The 15,534-nt window shown below is 43.0% G+C and overlaps 1 protein-coding gene across 1 annotated transcript in view; it reads right to left on the reverse strand.

Moving 5' to 3' along the window:
* Positions 1 to 1,921: 1,921 nt before the first annotated feature.
* LOC140426845 (zinc finger MYM-type protein 1-like) overlaps positions 1,922 to 15,534 on the reverse strand; it is a 49,128-nt gene continuing 35,515 nt past the window's right edge. Inside the window, exon 2 of the mRNA XM_072512074.1 lies at positions 1,922 to 4,575. Coding sequence (XP_072368175.1) covers positions 1,984 to 3,246 — 1,263 coding nt within the window. The 5' untranslated portion in view covers positions 3,247 to 4,575 and the 3' untranslated portion in view covers positions 1,922 to 1,983. The remainder of the gene's footprint in view (positions 4,576 to 15,534) is intronic.

Here is a 15,534-nt window from a genome sequence, read left to right on the forward strand (position 1 = left end):
CCCTACTCCGTGGAGGAGGCCCGTACAGTCACAAGGAACTGCCACAACTGCGCAGAGTGCAAACCGCATTTTTTCAGGCCGGATAGTGCGCACCTGATCAAGGCTTCCCGTCCCTTTGAACGCCTCAGTCTGGATTTCAAAGGGCCCCTCCCCTCCACCGACCGCAACACATACTTCCTGAACGTGCTGGACGAGTACTACCGTTTCCCCTTCGCCATCCCCTGCCCTGACATGACAGCGGCCACAGTCATTAAAGCCCTTAACACCATATTCACACTGTTCGGTTGCCCAGCATACGTCCATAGCGACAGGGGGTCCTCCTTCATGAGTGACGAGCTGCGCCAGTTCCTGCTCAGCAAGGGTATAGCCTCGAGCAGGACGACCAGCTTCAACCCCCGGGGGAACGGGCAAGTAGAGAGGGAGAACGGCACGGTCTGGAAGACCGTCCTACTGGCCCTACGGTCCAGGGATCTCCCAGTTTCACGGTGGCAGGAGGTCCTCCCGGACGCCGTCCACTCCATCCGGTCGCTACTATGTACCACCACTAACCAAACGCCTCATGAGCGCCTCCTTGTCTTCCCCAGGAAGTCCTCCCCTGGAACGTCGCTGCCGACCTGGCTGGCGGCCCCAGGACCCATCTTGCTCCGGAAACATGTGCGGGCGCACAAGTTGGACCCGTTGGTCGAGAGGGTTCACCTCCTCCACGCGAACCCGCAGTACGCCTACGTGGAGTACCCCGACGGCCGACAGGACACGGTCTCCCTGCGAGATCTGGCGCCCGCCGGCAACACACACACCCCCTCGACACCAATCACCCCCTCCCTGCCACCGGCGCACCCCGCGACAGCCCCCTTCCCGGGAGGATCGGTCCTCCTCCCAGGTCCGACCAGAAGTGAAGCTGAAGCTGAAACCGTAAAGCTCCCGGAGGCGACAACACTGGAACAAGCACCACCACCACCGGGGCTGAGGCGATCGACAAGGACGACCAGACCGCCCGCCCGACTCGCATCGGTGTAACACTAGAATGTTGTGGACTTTAACGAGAATGTTTTTTTTTCTTTTTCCCTCTTACGAATACTGTAAATAGTTCAAAACAAATAACCCTGTACATAGCCCAGTGTAGGGCACTGTAATGACATGCAAAAGTTTTTTTTCCTCCCAGGACCAGCCTTGTAAACCCCTACCACCATGCGAAGCACCACCCCGCCGGGTTCATTTTTAACAAGGGGTGAATGTGGTAGTATGCATTAGGGGTCATGTGGGACTGTGAAGCCGTGATGTCATTGGCTGACAGGTCCCGGGTCCTGGTTGGCTGTTGATCTCTAGCTCCGCCCTGAAGGCGGAGTATAAGAACCAGGAATTCTCCCCGCAGCTCCAGTCTGTTGCTGAACTGCGGGGAACGAGTCACGCTTAATAAAGCCTCATCGACTTCACCTCTATTCGTCTCTCGGGAGTCTTTGTGCGCTACAACCCTCGAACATTCCAGGTGATCAGCCTAGTTGGGGGGCTCATTGCCCCCCCCCCACCCCCCCATCCGCCGATCAGCCATCCCCTTTTTTAGGCCCGCCACCAGCCCGTGATCCACTCCTCCATCCAGTGGCGGACCTTCATTTTTTGGGCCCTGAAGCTTGAACTGTTATGGGGGCCCCTTCGCAACCAGCAACGAGGTCTGGGTAACCACTGTTATCTTCTTCCACGGGGTTGTTCCACAACAGATTACCACAAATTAAAAATTTAACCACTACATCTCAGATTTTTATTAAAATTGCTGTACTGGATTATCTCACATGTCAAAGTCACTGGTGTGAATAAAAATTTCCTATGCCTTATAGTTTTCGAGTTATGGGGGGATGAAAATTAGGCAAATGTTATATACATGCATGATACATCATAGAATGATGAAATAAAAAATAGAAAAGACCACAGTCAATATAATCTTTTATTTTAGACACCTATGAGAATACACACTACATGAAGCACATTTTACAAAATGCTCTTTTTTCTGTTTTTTCTAGCATCATATTCATGTACAGTTTTGTTATATGAGAGCTTCCTTGCAATGTCATTTTCTAGAGACAATATGCATAAAGAATTTAAGTGTTCTTCAGTCATGGTAGACCAAAATTTGTTCTTTATAAAGGATAGCTTTGAAAAATTCCTTTCTGCTTCACAGCTCATGATAGGCATTGTCAAGTACAGCTTGAGCGCAGTAGTAATATTGGGGAACACCTCAATTCGGTGTTGCTCACAAATAAGCTGAAGAACTTCTGCGCGTTGCATTTTAGATGACGTGTTTTCTTCTGTGTTCTGGCATTTCCTAAGGTGCAAATAATCTTTGAACTGATAACACTCATTTACTAATTTGTGGTCAATATCATCTTTGTAATACGATATTATAAGTTTAATACTGTCCTCATCAATTTCAGAATTGTTCACCAATTCTGAGAGGAACTTGAACCTTTTCGCAATCTGCTCATATGGGTCAATCCTCTTGCGTAACTGGATTATCAAGCAGTCATAGAGTTGATATAGAACTTCTATCCTAAATTTGTCAGCTCCTTTTAAAGAAGCAATACCACTTGTTCCATCTGAAAATTTCCTTGTAACAATGCGTTTGGAAGCATCAGAATAACTTGAGGTGATATCCTCACACAAACCTTTTGCTTCTGATTCATAGTGTGCAATCCTATCGGCTGAATTTTCTCTGAGTTCTTTAATAAACAAAAATAAAGATGAAAGCAGAAGATATCTTTCAAATACATCAAAACCAGGGGTTTGGAGTTTCTTATTTGTTTTGTTGAAACGCCCCAGCACTTCTTCCCAAACGACTGTTAAAATAGCATATTCCAGCTTTATCAACTTGTGGTATAAATTCTTTGCATCTCGTTTACATTCTGGCTTCTTTTCTGAGTTTTCAAAAATATGTTTGAGAGTTTGTAAAATACCCATATATCCATTTTTAATTGCCCAGACTGCTTCATAGTGTGCAGACCATCTAGTTACACTTAAACTCTTTAGAGAAAAATGTAGATTGCCATGTGTGTTTAAAATCTCCCATCTTCGTGGAGATCCAGAAAAGAAAACATACAGCTCCTGCAAAATGCCAAAATAGTCAACAACTTCAGGTACAGTAGACACTGCCTTTTCTCCAACAAGGTTAAGTGAATGGGCTGCACATGGTACATAGTCTGCGTACCTGTTAATGTTTTTAAAGAGTGCTTGCAGCCCTTTCTCCGAGCCCTTCATGTTAGATGCATTATCGTAGGACTGACCACGGATATTTTCAAGTGAAAGCTTATGTACACCCAGGGCTTATTGTATTTTGTTGAACAAGGTTGTGGATGAATGATTTTCTATCGGTAAAAATGTTTAAAATCTCTCACAGGGCTTTCCATTAAAGCAGTATCGAACCACAATTACCAGCTGGTCAACATGTGTCAGGTCAAGCATAGAGTCAACAATAATAGAGAAGTATTTGGTGTCTAGGTTGTTGATTTGATTCACAATTTCATCTTGCACATGTTTTCCCATGATTTCTATCAATTCTTCATACACGGGTTTGGATAGGTAAGTCGCATTTACTTTTTCATTTTTATATTTCTCGAGATGTTCATGTAAAAATGGGTCGAACTCTGCAATAAGTTCAATGGCTCCCATGAAGTTTCCATTATTTGGTGAGCCCCACTTCTCCTCATGACCTCTAAATGCCAAACCTCTTTCACTTAAAAACTTTATAACAGCTACAACTCTTTTCAGTACTTCAAAATAGTACTGTATGGTTTTTTTCATCTGTTCTTCAAGGTGCTGATCCACAGTATTTTTATTTGACTTTCTTATTATCCAACACAACTTCGCCCTCTTATATTCCATGTTGTCTTCATGATTCTCCAGAGTTCTGAGTACATTCATCCAGTCAGAAAACCCACCTGTTGTAAGTGATGTTTGGCATTTAGAAAAGAGTTTGTAAACAAAACAGTATATACAGCCTTTGCTCTTTGAGTAAACGAACCAGGATCTCATCACAGTCTGGCCATTTTTCAATCTTTTTTGAAAGTATTTGTTTGAGAAACTTCTGTTTTGCTCCTTATAAACCCTGCTTGATTCGGTATATACATCATCTGGTTTTTTATTTTGAAAAAAACCTATGTCTTGCATTAAACAATTCTGTATGAAATCATTATCAACTGTTATGGCCAGTTTTCGAGGTCACTGTATTCTTTGAAATGAAATGAAATGAAATCACTGAATTTGCTTCCTGTTTCATGTTTCTGCTCAGTGTCTGCTTGTTCCGCGGTACTTTTATGTTGACCACTGTGATCATCATCTGTACCAAAAGCATCAACAGTGGGTTGAATATTGCTAGAAAGAGCTCCCACAGTTTGTGCACTATCACTGGCTTCAATGGTGTTTACTTGGCTTGTTTCAACTGTAGGTGTTGACAAACTTGACATTGCAAAATAGTTTATTAGTTTTGACATTTAGAAATTTCGTCAGATCGCTTTTCATTGAGTTTGCGTTTTTGGGATCCACTTAAGTACTTTTGTGGACTCATTGTTATTCCTTGGGTCTTGATCTCTGTTAAAAAGGGAAAAAAATTCCATTAGCCACGCAGAACAGCCAACTTACCGCGACACTTCACCTTTCCAACATCTGTGCTACTGACTCTCAAACTTTGGGATTGTTGAAATATATACCACAAAAAATTAATCAATTTGAGTCGTGCGACTATTGTCGCATGCTTTGAAAGGAAAAAAATTTAGGTCTACTTTCTGAGAAAGAGTTTTTTTTAAAAACCCTTCTCAGAAAGTAAAGCACCATTTTTAAAGATTTATAATAAATAAGCTAAATAGGCCAAGTTAGGCTATGTTCAAGCTAGCCTACGCTAGGCTAGACTAAGTTAGGCAAGACTAGGCCACCAAAACTCATAGGCTAAGGTAATATAACACAATTTTACCATTATTTGAACACTTTTCATAATAAACATCTGTAATTTAACACAAATTCACCTTTTATTACTTTTTCATAAATACTTGTAATATAGTATTAGCCTAGGCTATGCGGTCATAGCCTACCTTCCGTTCACCTTTTCATAAAAACAATAGGCTTAGGCTAATCTAACACTATTTCACCTTTATTACTTACCTTACTTTCTAAATATAACATTTATTTTTGAGTAGGGGTAATTAAAATATTGTATCCTTATGAACACTTTATTGAAAAAAATTCTTGTCTAGATCGCTATCACGAGTGCTATCACGTTGAAAATTCAAGTTAGCATTGTGATTGCCTTTTCAACGGCTCCCCTTTTTTGTTATGACACGTCATCTACTGTTTGTATTTCTGTCATAAATGTTAATAGTGTTTTATATTTAGAATGAAACATCCTTAATTTGAACTTTTTTCATTTACGGCTAGCCTACATGATACTTCAATAACCTTTTAATTTTTATTTTAACTATTATTTTGTATTGAATTACATTATATTATTAATATTATTATTTTTTTTAAACCCCTTCTCATACAGTTGACCCCAAATTTTTAAGCAATGTGGACTAAAGTTGCTTCTGGGCCCCTCCAGGATTAGGGGCCCTGAAGCTTAAGCTTCATTAGTTTCATAGTAGATCCGCCCCTGCCTCCACTTGTCCATTCCCAGGCAGCCCCCGCCCCCAACCTCCTCTCTGTCCCTCAGGCCAAGTCCCTCCCTTGCCAGCAGAACATTTATCCCCCCTCCCCCCCCCCCTCACAACAACCCCCTGTAACCCAATCCTTTTCCTAAACCAAACATATGCACACCCCCCACTGTGCTTCTGAGAGCTAGCTCACCCAGCCAGCTTGGTGGCCCCCATCCCCGGTGCCAGATCGTCTCCCACCTATTGTTCCCCCCCCCCTCCCCACTCATGCAAACAAACTCCAACATCAAACAATCCCCACACAATTGCCCAACAGAAAAACACCAAGATCAAAACTAGTACACCTCCATCCCCCAACAGTGCACATGAAAACCTAAACTCACCCAGCCTTACTGCTGGTTCCAAGCAAAACAGAAAACGTTTTACAAAAACAGACAAACAAAACAGAGAAAACAGAAACACGAACGTTGCAGCCAAGTTCAAAAAGTTCTCAGTCTTTTGTGCAAAGTCCACCGCGTCCTCAGGTGAATCAAAGATCTTTGTGCGTGACCCAGAGACGGGCTGGGTATAACAGTCCAAACTTCACCCTTTTCTTCAAAAAGATTGCCCTGATCTGATTAAAGCCTGCTCTCCTCCTGGTCACCTCCACGCTCAGGTCTTGGTAAATCTACAGGATGCTATTGTCCCATTTACAGCTCCATGTCTGCTTGGCCCACTGCAGAATACGCTCCTTATCCGAGAACCTGTGGAATCTCACTACCATAGCACTCGGGGGATCTCCCATTCGCGGCTTCTTCGCAGGTGCTCCGTGAACCCTATCCACCTCCAAGGGCCGAGAGAATGCCCCGTCCCCCAGCAGCTTCTCAAACATGCCTGTGACGTATACCCCAGCGTCCGTTCCTTCGGACCCCTCCGGGAGCCCAACAATTCTTAGGTTCTGCCGGCGGGACCTATTCTCCACCTTCTGTAGAAGCTTCCTTTGCTGATCGCTCAGCATCCCCACCTCCAGCTCCACCAAGGTCTGATGCTCCCACTGCTCAGCCAGCACCTCCTCCACCTTCTGGATCGCCCGATCCTGGGCGTCCAACCTAAGCTCCAGCCGCTCAATCGACGCTTTTATCGGGTCCAAGCTGTCCCGTTTCTGCATAGCAAAGCCCTCCTGGATGACTTACATCAGCTGCTCCATAGACCGCTGGGTCAACAAGCCAGAGGTCCACCGCTCCGCCATGCTGTCCCCTACTGCAACTACAGCCCAAGTCTTCTCTGTCTTCTTATTTCTGCCTTTACGAACACTTCTAATCCTTTTCTCCATGTACCGAAGTGGGAATTCAGTAGAGAATTGCAACTGATATCCATTCTGCAATTCAAGTCCATTAAAAGATCGGAGGAAAAGGTCCAAAAGTCCAACCAGAGCGGGAGCCACCAAATGTGCGACTTACTCCTTCATAGCCGCCATCGGGAGTGCATTTGTATTTGTTGAGCCTATCCTCAGGCAATGCAGAGCAAAACCAGACTCTGATTGGTGAGTCTGAACGAACAAGGGAATACTGGCACGAACGGTTAACTTGAGGCGCATGCAAGGAACGAAGAGAGGTGACTAGGCAAGGAATGAGAAGCAGGCACTACTGAGGTTTTACTGTTTTTGCGAAAGGCAAGTAAGTTTGTGACTCGACCCAGGGCTGGCCAGCAACAGTGAGACACCAAGGAAAGCACAGTGGTTATCACTGCTGCCTCACGGCACTGAAGACCTGGGTTTGATCCTCACGGTCCGTGTGGAGTTTGCACATTCTCCCCGTGTCTGCGTGGGCCTCATCCCCACAACCCAAATATGTGCAGGGTAGGTGGATTGGCCACGCTAAATTGCCCCTTAACTGGAAAAAAATCGTATTGGGCAGTTTAAATTTATTTAAATAAAGTGAAGGACCAAGAGCCACCATGAGGGGATATTAGCCCCCATGAGATGCAGCAGGTGAGGCAAGCAGGCGCCTCAACCCAGGGCTGAGGGCAGGTCAGCAACAGTGAGGCACGAGGCACAAAAAGCCACCAGAAGGTGAGGTCAGCTGCCAAAGGGAGCAGGCAGGGTGAGCAGGTTTGCGACTCGACCCAGGGAAGGCCAGCAATGACAAAGCGCAACGCCACAAATCAAACCTTAACGACGAGATGACGAGTAAGGCTGGAGGCTGCCTTGAAGACTCCAGGTGAGTGAGGTGAGTGAGATTGTGAGAATAGAAGAGTGTTTGAGGTGGGGAAGACTGTGAAGGGATGGGTGTGGGGGTGAGGAGAGTGTGTGAGGGGGTTAGCCAGGGTTGCAAACTTGCAGAGATGGAGAGTGTGTGAGGGCCGGGTTGCACTTTGGAGGGAGGGAGAGTTTTTTATGGGGTTGTGGGTGCATGGTGAAGGAGAGGGGGGAATGGGCAGAAGAATAAGAGTGAGCGTTGTTTGAAATCCAGAATCACAGCTTCTTAGTTAAGAGATGAATCCAATTTTTATAGAGCTTGAATTGAAACTGATAAAAACATTGGATTCACTGTGCAAAAGCCTCCTTTTTCAAACACCATTAAAGTCAAGATCAGTTTTTTTAGCAATATGAAGTGACACTATCAATCTGGCTGTCACAAACGCAGAAAATCAAAGACGAGGCAAGAAGACAAATCTCGGCAGAAAGACAGTTTGTCATTTTCTTTTTTTAAATTCTGCACATTTATTATCATCCAAAAGTATGGACGAATTATCTAATGACTTAGACTTACCAATTTCCGAAAATACCACATAGCCTGAAAAAGTTGAAGAAGAAGTGGACTATGAAATGACAACGGAACTACAAGATATTGCTGATTCTTTTGTTGAAGTGAGGGAAGAAGTCTACCTTGAAGACATTGCCCTTTGGCCAAAATCTGTTCCACTGGGTATGGTAGAATATATTGCAGTAAATAAAGGTAGAAAACATAGGTAATATGGAAAATTTGAGAAAAGAGTTCAAGGTTGGAGGCTGAAAGCTGGTGAGAAGTTTTCATAATCCCCCTTTTCTAAGGATAAAGAGAGATGGGATGAGGAAACTTAGAAATTGTTTTTTTTTTTCTCAGAAACCTCCAAAGCAGTCTACTGTTATGTTTGCAAATGATTCACTGACCCTAGTAAAGGGAAACAAACATTCATCGAGGGGTCCTCTAACTGGAGAAATGTTGAAAGAGATATTGCTGAGAATGAAACTTCCAAAGCATATGTGTGCGTTTGTTCAAAGATGTAAATTACCTGGAAGAATTGATTCTGCGTTATCGGCTCAGTTTGAAAAGGAGTGCTCTTACTGGAGGAAAGTGCTGAGACATGTTGTTGTCACAGTCAAACTGCTGTCTTTGGGACCACCTCTAAGAGGACATGATGAGTCATCTTTGTCAAATCGAAGAGGTAATTTTTTTTTACCCTGCCATGAATATTTCAATGAATTTAATGAGCTTTTCCTTTTTTAAAATAAATTTAGAGTGCTTTTCTTTTTTAAAAATCACATCTTTAGGTTGTGGGGACGAAACTCACGCAAACATGGGGAGAATGTGCAAACTCCACATGGACAGTGACCCAGAGCCGGGATCGAACCTGGGACCTTGGTGCCGTGAGGCAGCAGTGCTAACCACTGCATCACCGTACTGCCTTGATGAGGTTTACAAATGGCATTTGAAAAGTTTTCAATATTGTGGTTCAGGGAAGACCAACTTTTTAAGTTAATGGCAGAGCAAAACAGAAACCAATTCACTAATGAAGTAAAAACTGTAAAATACGATTCCATAATAGTTAATTCAACATGAGAAGTGAATCATGTGGATCAATTAACATTAATTTTAAGATATGTGGCCAGCGATGGAGAAGTTGTAGAGTGATTCCTTTGTTTTGTCCAGCTGCAATTTCACACTACTGAATGTCTAGAGACAACTATTTTGGAAATCATTGCAAATTTAGTTATGGACATCAAAAATTGTCATGGGCAGAGCTTCAACAATGCCACAAATATGGCAGGAAAATACTCAGGTCTACAAGCAAGACTGAACAATGTAAGCCCCTGTGTATTATTCATCCCATATTCCAGTCACTCCTTGAATTTAATCTGCAATGCTGCAGCTGAATCCTACGAGGGAGCTGTACATATTTCGACTTTGCTCAAAACGTGTCTTTTTTCCCCCACATATCAGTGGAATATGTTGGAATCACGCTTGGAGCAGGCAAATAGAAAACACTTGACAGTCAAAGGAATTCATGACACCAGGTGGATCTCTCAGGCAGATGCTGTTATGGCTTTGAAAATATACGATGTAAAGGAAATGTTATCCGACACAGTTGCATCAAATTCAGAAAAAACATGTGTGAAAGCTGAAGCAAAATCCTTAGCAGAGAATTTTGAAAAGTATAATATTGCTGTTTTTACGCTTTTGTGAAATAGTTTACTTCAAAGAATTCATGTCAAAATGATTATTACTCAGTGGAAGCAGAGGCACTAACCTTAACAAAAAAAAAGGGCCCTCTGTTGAGGAGAAGCCTACAAGACACAGGATATTATTTTTCGATGAAACTAGAGACAATCAAATCACTTTAAAAGGGAAAGAGAAGATCATATTTGAGACTGCCAATGCTATTTGTGACACCAAAATGGTGCAATTGCAGAGTAAAAGTGAATCTGAAGAAAACTGTTGATTTATTTTGTGTGCTTTTTCACAGAAGTTTGGGTGAAAATGCTAAAATCCGCTGCAGTAGAAAATTATGTGAATTCTACTCAAGGACCTACACATAAATCGTTTTGAAGAAGAAGTGAAACAATTCATTCATTTCATCAATAATGATGAGCTCTGTAGTTTGCCAACTGATTTGTATAAACATATGCGTGGTGGTTTGCAGGCAACCTTTTCGATTGTGGAAACCATTCTGAAAATATTGTAACAATACCGGTCACAAATGCTTCTGGTGAACTTTCTTTCTTTGTATTGAAAAGAGATAAAAATTATTTGCGAAGTTCGATGAGTCAGAAACATTTGACAAGTTCAGCAATATTGATAATTGAAAGTCCGTCTTCACTAGGTTTTACTGAGAATGATGTAATTGATGATTTTGGCAAGAAAAAGAGTAGAAAAAAAGCTATCTAAATTGCCATGTCAACAATGGATGAAGCTAGAAAATCTTAAAAATCTGTCCCTTTCTATATCCTTGTTAAATTCTGTTTTTCAAAATGGACCATTGCTGGTCTGATATAATGGCTGCAGCTGGTCACATGCTGGTAGTTCTAACCACCATCATTCTCAAGACTGGCCTTCAGAAAGTCTCTCGGAGAAAGAATGGAACCCTGCAGACAGAGCCACTGATGTTGGACTTGGCCTCACTGGATACTCCACTCAGCTGAATTTATGGCAATAACTTCTTTGGTTTTGTGAGAGGAAGTAAGGAAGTTAAATGTTATTTTTGAAACTGAATGAGACTCTGTGAAATATACTGAATGGCATCTTATGCATCTTGTTGATTGGAGTATTTGCTCCTTCACTGCACTGGCTCATTCTGTCTTGAACTGGTCTTTGCGGCAGTGGTATCATCGGCTGATTTTTCAACTTATTGCTCAAAAGCAAGTTCCATGTTTGCTTGCCTCAAAACTCACACATCGCAATATTAGCCATCTTTACCCTCATTCTAACAAGAAGAAAGTTTGGATTTCAACTCAGCAATTATTCATACAGTTCTAGAACAGTGATCAATTTGTGTATTTTTGTGGCTTCTGCCTTTGTGTTCAGTGGGGCGAGGGTGAATGGGGTTAGGAGTGGTTTGAGGTTGGCTGGGAGTGGTCACATTGGTGCCCAGAAATGAAGGTGAACGTGGGGCTCCAAGAACTGTAAATCCGTATTTGGCTACGGGGGAACATGAGCTGGACTAAAAGGGAAAAGGAGGGGCAGTGGTGGAGGAGATATATTAAATTGGATTGGCAGTGTCATAGAGGAGAGAGGATGGAGCTATAGGATAAATGGGGGAACCACAAGGACAAGGTTGTGGCTACTGAGTGAAACGTCAGAGTGGCCAGATTGAAGCTTTGGCCAGGTGCAGGACTATTTGATAAAGGGGCTATAATTGCAATTAGTTCTTGAAATAGGGGAATGTTGTGGTTTTCCATCTGCAGAAGGCTGGGAGCTGGACTGTAGGCTGAGCTTACAGGGTATGTGAAGGAGTGCTGTATGAATGAGACTATCAGCCAATAGTAATTAAGACCAATAGATGTAACACACTAGGTGTGTCCCAGTGTCACTGGGGCAGAAATTGGCACCATAATAGCCCTCTCAATCTGAGGAGGGTGCCATGAATAAAATAATTTATCACCAGACAAATGTAGCACAACACTAAATGAGGATCTAATTGCCGATGTCAGTTATGAATTTATATTCTTCAGTGGCCACTAAGGGTGGAAATAAATGAAGCTAGGCTGTAGGACAGGATGCTAGATGTGACTAACATCTGTAAATATTACAAATACCTCAAACTAGCAGACTGTAAGAAGTTGAAAACTTGTAACATAGGGGATAAGGCGTTGTCTGCCTGGAGAACTTAGAATGCCACTAGTGCTCATACGCTGATGGGCAAGCGGGTGTGTCACAGCCTGAGGTAATATTTTCAGTGAGGAAGCTCTGCGTTTGTTTGTTTTTGCTCTGACTGACTGATGTAAAGTGCGATCTGTAGTTTGTTCCACAACAGCGAAAAGTTCAGAGTGATGATAACAGAATTAGGCAAAATAAAACCAATAGTACTTCACGGTTCCTCCCTTCCATTGTGCACATTGTAGACTGTGTGCTATAAAAGAGTTTATAGAAGCCATAATGACAGTGAAGAACACAACCAGGCAATCTGAAACGCCAAGCCATAAGCAGGAAACCATCTGTCTGAGACTCATGGCCATACCCACAGGGCAACGATTAACAGTTACATGGTTAGTTGCAAACTGGATAAAAGCTCACTCAGCCTGGATCAGTAACTGTCTCTCAGTCTGAGCTTTTGTCCAGCAACATAAGGGGGAAATCTCTGTTTTCTGGGAAGAGATTGTAAGAAATGATAGAAACTGCAACAGCTTCCTGCTCTTGTTTTCTAATGTACAGTTACATACTGTATTTTAAATAGGCTCTCGATTAGTGGCTAGAACATCTATGGAGCTAACTGGAGAGGTGGAGGAGTGGGGGGGGGGGGGGGGGGGGGAGGGGACTCGCTTTGCTGTTGATGTTGGGGAGTTTGATGGTATAGTTGCTACAGTTTGCATCTAAATTTATTTGATTTGTGTTATTGTGCAGTTCCTCAAATAACAGTTATCCTCCAATAGCCCATTGTACTGATCATTTTTTCAGTGGCATCTGCCATGATTTAATTGAAAGGCAGAATGGGCTCGAGGGACAGAATGGCCTCCTCCTGTTCCTATATTTTAAGTGGCCATTCTTCATATGTGCATCCAAGCACTGAGCATTGATGGGTTACTGGGTGGATACTGCACTGATCCTCTCCTCACTGCATGTACACATTTTACAAAAGTGAGCCACAAGATGATGGAATGGAAACGGGACATTTTTCAGTCACCTTGACTATTTTTGTACTGAGTGCAGTTAACAACAAGGATCTGGGATTGAAACTGGGGATTTAGGAAGGGTCACCATGTAAATGGCGCTGGGGCAGTTTCAGACTCACCTTTGATTTGTATACAATGGCAGTGAGATGGGTAGTATTGCAGCTCCTCATCTCCAGTGATATATAATTTTTATCAACACATCTCTTAATATCTTACTATCTAAATGTGCTGCATGATATGGTACCTCCACTGGAGGAGAGGGTATAATTTGTCTGCTAATTATCCTACACACAGTTAACTGTATCAACATGGAACTAGGAATTCATAATCGGAAAAGTTGATGAGATGTAAGATCTGAATATATTCGTAGTGATACTCTGATGCCATGGCTGGAAAACACAAAATACACCCTTACAGGATTGTAAAACTTAATGACAGATGATAAAACATTCCATCCATTTTGTTTGCTCGATCAAGGCGACTCCTGTCAACACACAGTAGGAAGTTGAAACTAAGTCAAATATCTTCACAGGCACTTGTTCTGAATATTGGAGTATGTGATTTGGAGTAACTCACTGAACAAGTCCAAAAGAACAGCAGCATAGGAAAAGATCCAAAAGTGTGTTTGCTAGGAACTGGTGCATGCTACAGAATATTCAACAGGAAGTAGGTGGAAAGGGATGTATTAACGAAGAAGAAATAACAAAGAACATTACAACACAGGAACAGGCCCTTCGGCCCACCAAGCCTGCACCGATCCAGATTCCTTATTTAGACCTACTACATATTCCCCAAATGATCTGTATCCTTCCATTCCCCGCCCTTTCATGTGTCTATCAAGATGCATCTTAAAAGATGCTATCATGGCTACCTCCAGCACCTTCACTGGCAACGCGTTCCAGGTACCCACCACCCTCCACGTGAAAACCTTTCCCCGCACATCTCCCCTAAACTTTCCCCGTCTCACCTTGAACCTGTGCCCACTTGTAATTGAATCTTCCACCCTAGGAAAAAACTTCTGACTATTCACCCTGTCTATACCTCTTGTAATTTTGTAGACCTCGATCAGGTCTCCCCATAGCCTCCGTCTTACCATAAAAGCAAACTGAGTTTATTCAACCTCTCCTCATAGCCTACACCCTCCAGGCAAGGAAACGTCCAAGTAAACCTTCTTTGCACTCTCTCCAAAGCATCAATGTCCTTCTGGTGGTGTGGCGATGGGAACTGCATGCAATATTCCAAATGTGGCCGAACTAAACTTTTATACAACTGTAGCATGACCTGTCAACTCTTGTCCTCAATGCTCCGGCCGATGAAGACAAGCATGCCTTCTTGACCACCTTATCCACCTGTATTGCCACTTTCATGGAACCATGGACCTGAACACCCAGATCCCTCTGTATGTCACTGCTCCCAAGGGTTCTGCAATTTACTGTATAATTCACACTTGAATTTGATCTTCCAAAATGCACCATCTCGCATTTGTCTGGATTGAACTCCATCTGCCATTTCTCTGCCCAGCTCTCCAATCTATCTATATTTTGCTGTATGCTCTGACAATCCCCTTAACTATCTGCAACTCCACCTATCCTAGTGTCATCTGCAAACTTGCTGATCAGACCATCTACATTTTTCTACAGATCATTTATGTATATTACAGCCAACAGTGGACCCAGCACTGATCCCGGTGGAACACCACTAGTTACAGATCTCCATTCTGAAAAATTCCCTTCCACTGTTACTCTCTGTCTCCTGTTGCCAAGCCAGTTCTTTATCGATCTAGCTAGCACATCCCGAATCTCATGCGACTTTACCTTTGGTACTAGTCTGTCATGAGGACCTGATCAAACGCCTTACTAAAATCCACAGTAGATTACATCCACAGCCTTTCCCTCATCAATTAATTTTGTCACCTCCTCAAAAAACTCTATCAAGTTGGTAAGACATGACCTTCCCTGCACAAAACCATATCACTAACAGTTGCATTCACTTCCAAATGTGAATAACTCCTACCCTCAGTATCTTCGCCAACAGCTTCCCCACCACTGACATCAAGCTCATTGGTCTATAATTATCTGGATTGTTCCTGCTTCCCTTCTTAAACAAATGAACAACATTGGCTATTCTCCAGTCCTCTAGAACTTCACCAGGGGTCAAAGATGATGCAGATATCTGTTAAGGGCCCAGTTATTTCCTCGCTTGCCTCCCACAATAACCTGGGATATATCCCATTCGGCCCAGGGGACTTGTCGACCTAGATTTATTTTAAGATATCCAACACTTCCTCCTTCATTATGCTGGCATGTCCTAGAGTATTCATACACCCATCCCTAACCT

This window comes from Scyliorhinus torazame, chromosome 7 (genome assembly GCF_047496885.1).
Source record: "Scyliorhinus torazame isolate Kashiwa2021f chromosome 7, sScyTor2.1, whole genome shotgun sequence".
In the NCBI taxonomy this organism is placed as follows: Eukaryota; Metazoa; Chordata; class Chondrichthyes; order Carcharhiniformes; family Scyliorhinidae; genus Scyliorhinus; species Scyliorhinus torazame.